Here is a 12,788-nt window from a genome sequence, read left to right on the forward strand (position 1 = left end):
AAGGCAGAACCTGAGCTTCTCAGCAGCAGTTTCAGACTCCCGGTGCCCCAGGGTGTTTTCCTCATCTGCTCTTTTTGTGGGACATACATAAAGCTTGTGTACACTGTGTGGGCCAGATTTATTTATTCCCATTGTTTTCCAGGGAAGCTAATACATTAATTTTTAAGCAGGTCTCAAACTGGTTTGCCAATGCAAGACGTCGCCTTAAGAACACGGTCAGGCAACCAGACCTCAGCTGGGCTTTGCGAATAAAACTGTACAACAAATACGTCCAAGGGAATGCCGAAAGGCTGAGCGTGAGCAGTGATGACTCGTGCTCTGAAGGTTTGTTGGTGCTTTTTTAATCAATTTTACACCGATCAAAATGCATTTAGAAAGTCTCAAATACCACAGGTTAGCTCTGGTTTCTTATAACACTCAGCAGAGCCACCTCTGCTTGTGAATCAGACTTTTTTTCTGGCTTCCAAATACTATTAAGAGTAGTTGCAAAACACTTGCAAGATGGGTTGTGTAGGGTTGCATGTTATTTGCCTGCTTTGTGTAGCTTTCGAACTACAAAAAGAATTGATAGTGCATTCAATTCTGCAAGGCAATTCTGATTTAAAAGAAAAAAAGCTTTCATTTGCCAGTTTAGGGAAATGAGAAGTCTCTGGACCGTTACTATTCTAAAGGGAAGGGATGCATGGATGTCACATAATCAAGAGAATCTTATTAACTTCCAGGGGGCTTTTTTACCCTAATGTATACACCACTGTAGATAACACTGTGTGTAGTTTCATACTATTGTGTTTTGTTTCTGTATTTCACCCACAAACATTTGCCTTAAAGATTCACAGGAAATTTCTCCTGCCCAAATTAACAAATGTAGGAGTTTTTTAAACAGTAACCCACATTTTTAATAGAACATTGTTACTAGTCATGTATGGGGGCTTTTTTTCTGCCTGTTGTGAGGGAAAAAAGCTACAAAATGACGCCAGAGATGTGTATGTGGATTTTTAGAAGAAAACATTTCAAATTGTGCTCATCTTCAGTTCTGTTTGATCCGATTTCAGTTTGTACTCACATTTCTTTGGACAGCACTTTCATTTGAAAGATTGGTTGCAGGACAGCCAAAAAAGTACAGTTTAATCAAATATGCTTAAGTATGCCATAATATTCAGGAGAAGCTATGATCATAAGAATTAAGCTTATTCATCCATATTTTGAGAAACTTACCACTGGTTTAACGTACTTCTCATTTTTCTTTTTCTTTTTTTTTTTTCTACCTGCCTCACCTTCATTATGAACAAATTAGACCTAGAGACTGTTTCTACAGTTGATAATAATAGTTGGAATGTCTGAGAACTCTGGAAACTACAGTGAGCAATGTGCGAACAGAAGAAAATGAAAATCACTTTCTAACACTGAAGTAAAAAATTACTAAAAAATTACTAGCTTTAGTTGTATTTATAGCAATTTAAACATGAAGAGAATGCCTTTTGTTAAATATTAGACATTTGCTGTGTTACTGTATCTTTCTTCCTTTGTTTTTAGATGGAGAAAATCCTCCAAGAAACCATATGAATGAAGGGGGATACAACAAACCAGTTCATCACACTGTGATTAAAACTGAAAGCTCAGTCATAAAAACAGGAGTGAGACCAGAAACAAGTGCCAATGAGGATTACGTGTCACCTCCCAAATACAAAAACAGCTTATTGAATCGTTACCTGAATGACTCATTGAGACATGTCATGGCTACTAACGCAGCTATGATGGAAAAAACAAGGCAAAGGAATCACTCTGGTTCATTTAGTTCCAATGAATTTGAGGAGGAATTGGTGTCTCCATCATCATCAGAGACAGAAGGCAATTTTGTCTACCGGACAGGTAAGGGATTCTTCCAACATCATTTTTGATACAGTTGGCTTTGGTGCTTGTTCTCACCTGGAATGGGTTTTGCCTAGTTGGGCCTTTTATGAGAGCCGATGACTCCTGTCCATCCTCTATTGCAGGAGAGGTAACTCCTGTCCATACCTTTGTTTGAGAGTGGGTAACTCTTGTCCAACCTCTCCCATTCCTTGGAGCTGTCTACTTTGCTGTACTGAAGCTCCATGCTGTTACTGACTGCTCAATGAAGCTGCTTCTTCCTTTTAAATAGAACAGGGCAGACTTTTGAAGGATGCTCACAGGTCTGTTTGCTGGCACTAAGGCAAGCCTAATGAGGAAAACAACTCCTGAGCATTTTGTTTGTAAGGGAGGGCTGGAGAAGTAGAGGGATGTGCTGTGTAGCCCCAGACACAGGGTAGAGAGCTTTGTGTTTTCCTGGTGGGTGTTTGTGGCCGTATGCTCATTGGGGGAGTGCACATGACTTTTTTTCCCCTACTGTTCATTCTATTCACTGTCCTCAGGGTGCCTTCTCAATCATGTGGCCCTTTGGATCTCTTATGATTACATGAATTCAGACCAATCTCTGCATCACTCTCCAGACACAGTGCACTGGACTAAGGTGCCATAAACTTGGCCAATAAATATCTTGATTTAATGTTCTGGAGAGGTTACATGTAATTTATAACTTAGATCTAATCAGTAACAGCATAAAAGGGTGATTTATACCGTCCATTGTGTTGCTGGCCAGAGGAAAGAATGTGGCACTGCCTGGTCCATGCCGGCAGATTACCATAAATTAGGGCAATGTTGGAACTGCTTAGGTCCCTGAAGGGCAGCAAGTGCTGGAGAGCTCCTCTAAAGCTTTGGAGGCCTCCACCAGCATCTCAGGGTTTACACCCATTGCAGCAGCCTGTGAGGTTGGCCGTTTCTCAAGCATCATTGCTTGGAGGATGGATGGACAGACACTGATGCAAGATGCTGGAGGGCTTTGCATTTAACTAGCACAGATGTAGATGCAGTACTTGGCTTCTCATGGCTCCCCTTTGGGCTGCCTCACTGCCCATCACCTCCACAGCCCCTCAGGTTTGCAGCCTTGGTGTGCTCCTTCTTCCCAAGTATATTTAACATGGTTTGTGTCCCTGTGGGGGAATAGCAGATTTCCAGAAGGTCTAATGCTGTGGTGGGGGTGGGAGGATGTTGGTGCACTTGGGTAGTCTGGGAATGACCAAGGGGGAGTGGAGGACCCATAGAGGAAAAGGATCTCATGGGGAGCAAGAACAGTGCATGCATGATGAATACGTTTCAAAATTAATTCTCTGCTCATTTAAGATATTTCTTTTTCAACATACCAAATGCATTTGGTCTGCATTATGGGCACATTGTCTGCCAAGTTTTATTTTTAAGTGAAAAGTTACTCAAGAACAGATGCAGCAGCTCAGATATGTAAACTTCTGTTTTTCTGTACTTTTATACCATAACTTAAAAAAGGACACAGTGACTTTTTAAAAATTGTAATAAATTTGCTACTGGTTAAGTTCTTCTTGCCAAGTTTCTAACTGCACTGAAAAATATGGTCTTCAAAGAGAAGGCTGAGATGGGCACGCTCTGACGGCAGTGAGTTTGCAGGCTGGGCTTGGCTGACCAAAAAACAGCATTTGTCCATAAAGCTTAGAACTGGTTTCCTGAGACTGCTCATGCGATGGTATTTAAGTCACTTTTTAAACATCTTTGTTAAGTGTCGTGGCCTCTGGTGAGAAACCAGCAGCAGCTTTCAGGATATAATGTTATTCTTTTTGCGCTCCCAAAGCAGACAAGCAGTAGCCTGACAACAGAAACAAAAAGATCAATTATTTGGTATGTCCTGCCTGCATGCGTGTGTACGCTCAGGAAATAACATTCAAAAGCAGGCTTTTGTCAGTTATAAGGCTATAGTCCCACTGGTGATCCTGTAACATGCAGGAATTGACTAAATGTAGATATTTCCGTGTTATCCTGAAACCTGTTCAGAAATAGAGGGAATTACCCAAATGACTGTTAGATAGGAAGGGATAAATAAGGACATTTTATTTTTTTTAATCTTTTCTGTGTAGTCTGAACACCTGCAATGGCAGCTCGTGCAGTTGTGCAGCAATTTGTGCAAAATAACTGTAACCAATCCCATCTGGTTGGGTGAGACAGCAGAGTGTGTCCAACTGTGCCCCTCTGAGCAGCAAGGGAGTTTTTAAGTGTGGTGTCAGCACTTAGAAGGAGCTCCCCTCTGCAGTGCTGTGTTACATGAAGCAGTGGACTTTTAACAGAAAGAAGCTGAAGCAGATTTTTGAAGTTCTTGATAGATGTTTTAGTTTATAAAGACGTTTTCAGTGAGATGTCAAAAAGCGTGCGGTGAAAATTGAGCGACGTCTAATTTTGGAGAAAACTTTGGCAAGCTTGCGATGCTTCCACGAGCAGAAAGTCATTTGTTTTGAAGGGAAATCGTTATTGTGCTTTCCTGGAAAAGCAGGTTTTTTGTAGCACTTCATGAGCAGGGAGTTTACTGCCGGGGGCTGATCCATGCTATAGGCTGCTCTCTGCTCTCAGCCACTTTGGTGCCCACTGGGCCTGCAGTTAGCGTGGCTGCAGGCGGCTCGGCAGCCTGTGCTGCGTTAGCTGGGTATGAGCAGTGTCCGGTGACAGAAACAAGAAATTGCAGTTTAAAGTTTATAAGGAAAATGGGTAGTGCCATTTCCCATTTCAGTCATTAACATGCTTATAAACACTGGCCCATATGCTGCTCTGCATTCATGCAACTGTGAAATCCCTTGCAAAGATCAAGGACAGGCTGCGTAACGCTGTGTCGGGAGATCAGCCTTGGTTTGTACCTCTGCACTGTGAGATCGCAGGGAGCATTTTTAGTGCTGGAATAGGAGCAGTAAACACCAAGGCTCAGTCCCTGCAGTATCTGTGTCGCGGATTCTACGGCCCTGTCCTCTCTGAGACAGGATATGGAATGCAGCAGGATGCAGAGCAGGGTGTGGGGGATACAGTGCAGGATGAAGGGAATATGGTGTAAAATGCAGGGGATGCAATGCGAGGTGGGGGGGATGCAGAGCAGAATGAGGAGGATATGGTGTGCGATGCAAATGGAAGTGGTACTGGATGCAAGGGGACACAGTGCACGATGTGAAGACATTTGTTGCACCAACTGAGAGAGAGCAGAGCACTGAGAAAAGACTGGGAGCATAATCAGACTGTGAACGTACTCAGACATGTCACATATGTAAGCATTTCTGTCATAAGCTGATACTCTTATATGTATATAAAGTGACATACGTGAATGTGTTCACTTAAGGCAAAAAATTTCTGTTCATATTAGTCCTTGCACAGGTATAATGTGTAAGTATGTATCATTGCTCGAATATGCCTTACGCTGACCACTGAAAGGCACTCAGTACTTTTGTTTAGTTAAAAATCCATGTTAGAGAAGTTTTCATTAATTCCTTGGCAAGCTATCTCATCTCTGCAGGTTCCCTGTATGACACCAATAACTAAAACCAGACGTGCCTATCTCTAGCTGATGCACACAGAAACAATGGTCAGACTGCAACAAGTACTCCAGAAATATACTGCAAAAAGATTTAATAATCCTTGTAGAGAGCCTGGATTGAAGCACCCACATCATACTTTGGTTTATGGATTGCCAGCACGTTGACTTATTTTTGTAATTATGGGCAGTGCTCTGTGAGGCTGGTGTCGTTTGTTACCTGCGGAAACAAAGTGTTCTGCATTGCTGGAGTTCAAGGAAATGAAAAATCCCAACTTTTCTGGGATATCGCTGTCTGGTGAGTTGTGTTGGATAGAGGAAAGCAAAAATTAAAATGAGACAAAGAGAGGGATGAAATGGCAGGACAGGGAGTTTTCAGACTTTTTTATGTCAGCAGGTTTTCATTGACTCTACTTTATGTGTTACTTAGCGCAGCAGAAAAGCCAGAACAAATAAAAATAGTGAGGAAACCAAAGACTTGCAGGCCTGTGAAGGAGGGTGGCTTTGAAAAAAAACTCCTGAATGAGTGGTTGATTTTTGAAGATGTTTGATCTCTATTTTTAGGCGTTTATACTCAGGAGTGTGTTTAGCTTGTGATGTTTTCATTACTGCTGCCTTTTTCTTTCCTCTTGCCTTCCTTGTTTTTTCTTTAATTTGGAATCCTGCAAAGTCTGTGATTTATAAAGCAGGATCCTAGGGCGCTTCTTGCGATGAACAGAGCACTGGGCGCAATGAAGGATTGGGCTCACATTCCTGCACAGCACTTAGGTGTAAGGGTGCTCACAGAAATGCTCTGCAGACACGCAGACTGTATTGTGGCCTTGTGGTTATGTGTGGTCCTTGCCAACTTCTCCTCTCAATTTAACATTTGTAGAAATTAACATGCAATTTAAAAATGAGCCATAAAATGTAAAAGCATAATGTGAACACAATGGAACCTGTTTTCAGAGACAACTCAAGGGACCAGCAAAAGCTGTGAGCTTTAGTGACTTTTGCAAGTTCCTTCTGAATGGTGCTGGGGACCTTGGGGATGCTTTAAAATCAATGTAAACCAGGGAGAGCTAAAGGAGGTCCTTGTTGCAGATCCTAATGTTATCCAGAAATGAAACTGAAAAGGGGAATGTAGAGCAGAGTATTAAGTGCGCAAAGCACTGTAACTGCAGTGTGGAGGTTGCACAGTTAAGATCATATTTCAGCAGGAATTTTATTATTACACGACCAGATTCATCAACGCTGAAATAGTGTGGAATTGAGAATGGAGGAACAGATTGTCTTTAATTTGCTTCCTTAATGGCTTTTCCTAAAGAAAGACTAAAAGGAAACTGCTATGCTGCAGGGACAGCATCAGATTCGATATATATAATGGTAGCCCAAACTTGAGGATTTTAAAGATCCTTCCTGCTCCCCTCATGTTAAGTTTTAAATTTTTTTTCAGTTTGAACAGAGAAAATCAAATACACTTTTTTTTTCTAGTTTTCTTTCTACTCCTCTTTAGTTTCTTGATTTCTCGGCACTTGCACGTGGAATGTGTCAGGATTATTTCCACACAACAGTGGAAACTGGTGCTTCATCAAAACTGACTTTAGTTGTTTTTGGTGGAAATGTACCCGTTTCAACTAGAAGGTCTCAGGTGGCAGTGTGGAAGAGGACCAGATTGTGCTGTGCTTTTTGTTTTTATAAAACCCAAAGTATTAGCAGTTCTGGAGAATGGGTCGTGTGCTGGGCTTCTGCCAGCACCATGTTAATGGGCAGAGTTGGGTGTGATTGCTGTGTAGACCCAGGAGAGGTGCACACACACCTCTGCCATTAGTTTGGTTGCTGCTGTAGTTACAGAGTATTTTCTGTGTGCTGCATTTGTCCACGGTGCAGCTTATGTTGGGGCAGCAGCACAGCCCCTATGGCTCCCAACAGCATTAGCATCGCAGAGACTGAGATGCTTTCATGTGATTGACTTGAAAAAGTGACAGCATCTCACCAAAAACTCAATGAGACCAAATACCATGGCCACAGTTTCTGCTGCCCATGTCCTCCCAGCAGCCTGCTAGTGTGGCTCTGAGACCATTATCTCCACAGTGCAGATATTCACAGCAGCAGCCAAAAAGCAGGAGACCCCTGTGCTTGCCTAGGATGTCTCTCAGCAAGGAAAATGTGCTGTGCTATCACAAATTGCCAACAACCATATATTTTAATGCTCCTTTTTAGCAAATGCTCCCGGCCAAGCATCAGGACTCATTAATTTAATGAGGGTGTGTATTCAAGGAGAAGGAAATATCCCCATTTTCCCATTGTTCAAAATGGCTTCAAATGCTTGGTCTTAAAACCTGGGGTCAGCCCAAATGCAAATGTTTCAGGAAATAATGTGTGTGAAAAAGTACAGGAGCATTAATCAGAGTGTTTTCCAGCTTAAGCTGTAGACTGTATGATTAATTATGAATATAATAGAGAAATCATTAAGAAAATTAACAGTTAATTCAATAAATGTTTGAAGTGTGTGTGGGAACCTACAGTTTGGGAAAAACGGCTCAGTGAAATGGACCCGACACAGTTGCGAAATGCACCTACCCTGCATCCTGTGGCACCTGCACGTAAAAGAAGAGAAATCACAGGGACAAAATCCATCCTTTTTGCCCAGTGGTTACACGTGAAATCGTAAATCCGTCTTCTTCACAAGCAACCTCTGTCTTTGGTGATGTGTGTTAACAGAGTAATCCATATGCAATATGCCAAACGTGTGCTGAAGGGTAGGGTGCAGGCAGGCTGCGCGCCTGCAGTGCGGCATTGCACTGTCCATGGCAGCAAATGAGAAAGAATGGGGAGCCCATTAAAGTTTTTCACTTCTCTCTGGAAAAATGCCCAAACAGAAACTTCAAGCCTGACGCGGGGTTCCTGCATGCACTACTGTCCCTCCTTGGCTTAGGATCAGTAGCGCGCCACTGGATAACCTGGTGCATCCAGCTTGGAGCATGGGCTGTCTGCGCAGTGTTTCGGCACTGCTGTTCATGTTGCTGTAGTTAGGGCTGTATCTGTGTTTCCATTAGAACCCCTTTAATCCACAAATTTATGACCCAGCTGTAAAAATTCAATCCAGACTGAAACTTGGCATGGGAAGCATTCGTTCTCCCATCTGGGGAAGGGATTTGAGCAGGTACATCCCAATTGTAGTCATCTTGACTGGGCTTGTAAATCTGGAGCATGGTGACTGCTGAATAAATCAGTAAGCTTCTTAGGAGTTTGAAATATTTTATGCTCTTGATGAGACTGGTGAAAAGCAGCGTGCTTGTATTCAGTTGTATAGATGGTAAATAAAAATGTACTTTGAGTTTTTCTGTGCTTACATGCACAGGCACATGCATTTTTCTTACCGTGACAATATTTTGACATGGGTGAAAAATGCATGAACTTGTACAGCATCTTGCTCCACAGCAGAGTTTGTTCACTCTCAGGTAGCATAAAAAGCTGTGTCCACATCAATGCAAGCACCAGAATTTTTCTGTTGATCATAATTAAAGAAAAAAAAAAAAAAAAGAGAAATTAAAAGATCAGGTTGTTTTGTCCTGAATGGGATTTCTGATTCAGATTTTCTCAGAATATCTTTAAAACAATTCTAGTATTAAACTGAACTAGTATTAGTTTTATTCACCATCACTATTTTCTAAGAAGCTACAAGCTGGATGTTGCCTGACCAGATAGACCAGTAATCTTATCTGATCCAGCAAATCCTATTTCCTCTTGCAGGTTTGTGGTTTTTGAAAGTAATTCCACAACTTTAAAAACTCCTTTATGTGTTTAACTGAAATTTTTTAGGTCATTTGTCCATAATGTGAATACCAGAAACTTTGGCATAATTTGACAGGAGGATTGAGAGAACCTGGAGTTTGTCTCTGCGTGGGATGCAGATGAGTCCATGCTCTGACATTCAGAATTGGTTGTGCTCTGAAAATGTGGAGAGTCTGTGGGTGCTCTGTATAAGATTCTTGCCATCGTAATGGAGGTAGGGGAATGCATGTAGAAACACCTGTTTCCCCAGAATGTCCCACATCTGTGGAAATCAGATAATTTCTGTGTATTCAAAACCAGAGAAGCAGAATTGGATTCTGTTTTGCTCAATCCACTTCATTCTCAGTGTAGAAATTTGGGTGTGAGAAACAAGGGGTAAGTGTGGAAACTGTCAATGGGGCCTAAATGCTATTACAGGTCTTTTATGCTTTATGGAATGCAAATGACATCAGATAGCCATTTTAGATATGCTAAAGAAGAAATGCGTCCTAACAGTCAAAGCACTCAAATGTTTTATGTAATGTACTAAGCGAGGTTTATGTGAGCTGCAAGAGAGGAGCTGGAGGTTAAAGCAGGGAAGTAAGTTGGAGAAGTAAGCTGCATTGTAGAAAATCTTGAAAAAATAAAAACAATTAGAACAGAAAGAGATCAGGTAAACAGCTAGGGCTGGAATAGCTGAAGAGAAGCACACAAAAATAGGTAAAATGAAATTCCAATGAGCCATAAAATGTGTTTTCCTTAATTTTTCGCTGTGGCCTTGAAACCTGATGTTGGAGCCTTTATCTCTGTTCTTTTGCTGATGGCCAGAAGCTGAGGTTATGATGACCAGATCATTCGGTATGGCACTGACATTTCAAGTTAAAAGAGATTGCCAAGACTCTAAGTTACGACACTGAAATATACCACTATTTCTAAAGCCAGTTTTCAGTCCCTCCCTCATGCCTCCACATTGATTTAGGCAACAGATGCATGAAAGGCAAGGCAGCATTCAAAATAATCCTCTAGCTGGAGCTGGCGGAAGGCTGGCTAGTGGGCTGTAGCCAAAATTCTTTAAATGTTACAATGTTTTACATTTCTAAATGTAAAAACTTTCTTTCCAATGTGAGGTACCAGCCAAACGTCTTAGTTACGGTATCTCAGAGTAGAAGCTGGCCTGAAGCCTCGTGGTCATTTGTGGGTATTGACAGATTTACACCATTGAAGATCAAGTTAAATGTTGTCGGTTTCTCCATCTCCCCTTTACTTTGTCAGGCTTTTTTTTTCTCTCAGTTCCTATTTGTCAACTTAAATCCAATTTGCTGGAAAAACGAAGGCTCCTCACGACCTGGCTCTTCAGGAGCGAATTGCCTCAAATTCCTGCTGCTCGCCAAACTATTTTGTAATGCATTGCAAAACAGCAGCAGGATCGTTCTCCTGCACTGGATGTACTTTGTGGGCTAGACACAGCAGTCAGCGCTGAGGCCTCAGCATACCAGAGGCCCCTCTGTGCCCTTGGCTGCAGGATGTCCACCCAAGGCCCCACTCCTCAAGCTGCTGCTCCATCTTAAGGAGCCAGGTGTGGGGCTGCCTTGGTGTGGCCAGATCTGTGCTCTGTGTACACACTCTGGATTTATGGCAGTGGTGTGCAGGCGACACAGCCTAAGGGCTGGGTGGTGGAGTTACACAGACACGCTCTGTGTCCTGTTTTTTTTCATTTTCTGTAGTTTAGCTGGTGTGTAGCTTGTGGCTACTGCCAGCTGATTCCCTGAGCCCTGGGACTACCTTCTCATGGGTGTTATGCGTGCACTGTGTGCGCTTGCGGCCTCTCCCCTCAGCAATACCAGCAGGTGCAGCGATCACGGGCTTGCAGAGTATTGAAGCACTGTATGGGGAGAAGCCATAAAGGCTGTCTTGCTCTGGCCAGCTCCAGAAACTGTAGTGATGTGTGACAATCTTTCACATACATGTGTTCATACATCTATGAAATATATTCATACTTCTGTATGTAAATACCTATCTATAGATGCATACACACGTTCCCTCAATGCTGTATTCCAGTGGTAATTTCTGTGTGACTGTGCCGTTTCGCCACATTTTCTGTTTCAGCTTGAAGCATTCGAGTTCAGTGTGGCAATGTTAGCAAAAACAGGGAAAATTAGTCTCCCAACTGCATTGCCAATTAGGTATCTTCTATGCTTGCTCCAGCTCACTGCAAAGCCCGAAGTCCTGTTAATGAAGAGAAGATGAATTTTACCTGTAAACAGTGGTCTCAGTGAAGCTGATGGTTTATGTGATGGCCATTTTTGCTGGCCTAGACTTTTGTTAAACCAAAGAAATGCTTGTTTAAACATTTTAAAGGAGTTAAAATGCTGGGTGTCTGTTTTCAGCCCTTATCTCATTAGACAGTGAATGATATAATTTCTTCTGGCAACAAACACATGTAAGAATTATATTTTGCTACAGTTTTTTTAGATCTCCACAGAGAAAAATCACCAGTATTCCTTGATAGTCTGTGCTCCATTCAAAGTACTTACAGATTAATTTCCTTGACTCGCTACCCCATTATTTCAAAATGAGCCAATAATTATATCAAATGTCTGATTCACAGTGCCTGTAGTTTGACTTGGTAATCAATGGATAGGCACTCAGATGTTCTAAAATCAAGCTTTTTCAAATGCATGGTGTTGGATGAAGCAAAGATGCATTTCACCAAGGCCTCGTCTCATTTTCAAGTGCATACCGCATAGTTTGACACACAAAATTTGTGTGTTTCCAAAGCTCTCCAAACTTCTTATGGTGAACTCCAGCTGCTTTCAATGTGATCTTTGCTCATAGATCAAAGACAGTGACACTTGGAGAATGTCAGTGCTCATATTTGGGTACTGCTCTTCCTTCATTCCTTGCACAAAATAGGAAAAATAAAGGCTTTATTTAGCCATATGGTACTGCTGCACTTGCTGAGGTTTGAGGAGCTCTGTCATCTCTCTGTGGGAATCACAGCTGCTTTGAGACACCATGTCCCTGCCCAGATCAACTGAAACCCATATTCTAACCAGCCTACCAAAGCCCTTGGTGGACCCATCCTTATGGCCATGTCCTCTTCCCATCCCATTGTTCCAACTGCCTCTGTGCACATCTCAGCACTCTCACCATGTCCCCACCTTGTTTATGGGGAATCTGTGTGCCACCACCCCATGTCTGCTGCCAATGAGAAAGGAGGTCTTGGCAAAAAGTCAGGTCTGAGTGAGACTGAGCAAAGGGCAGCAGAGGGGGCTGTAACGAGGTGTAGCAGGCAGTGCACAGAGCTAGGACTGCACTGCCCACTGACCCACATGTGTCTTTGCAGCTGGGTTATGGGTTTAGGAGAGTCACATGCCCCAGGATCACATATATAGGATAACTGTTTATCAAGGAGAGGAGGAGGGAGAAAATCAACAAATTCTTTTGATATATTGTATGCCGTCTGTATGTGACACTGATACCTTCAAATGCTTAAACAAAAGCCCTAAATATAATTTAGTTAGTAAAAATGTACCTTAGTTATAATAAAATGATAATGGTGGAACTTGGCAACAGAGCAGCTAATAAATATTACACTTTTGAAATGTGCCTGGGATCCAAGTAAGTACTCTTTTACTGTGTA

The 12,788-nt window shown here is 42.2% G+C and overlaps 1 protein-coding gene across 1 annotated transcript in view; it reads left to right on the forward strand.

Moving 5' to 3' along the window:
* MKX (mohawk homeobox) overlaps positions 1–12,788 on the forward strand; it is a 42,463-nt gene that overhangs the window by 6,679 nt on the left and 22,996 nt on the right. Inside the window, exons 3-4 of the mRNA XM_052695344.1 lie at positions 171–324; positions 1,534–1,869. Coding sequence (XP_052551304.1) covers positions 171–324; positions 1,534–1,869 — 490 coding nt within the window. The remainder of the gene's footprint in view (positions 1–170; positions 325–1,533; positions 1,870–12,788) is intronic.

The sequence above is a fragment of the Tympanuchus pallidicinctus genome, unplaced genomic scaffold (assembly GCF_026119805.1).
Source record: "Tympanuchus pallidicinctus isolate F22 unplaced genomic scaffold, pur_lepc_1.0 scaffold3, whole genome shotgun sequence".
In the NCBI taxonomy this organism is placed as follows: domain Eukaryota; kingdom Metazoa; phylum Chordata; class Aves; order Galliformes; family Phasianidae; genus Tympanuchus; species Tympanuchus pallidicinctus.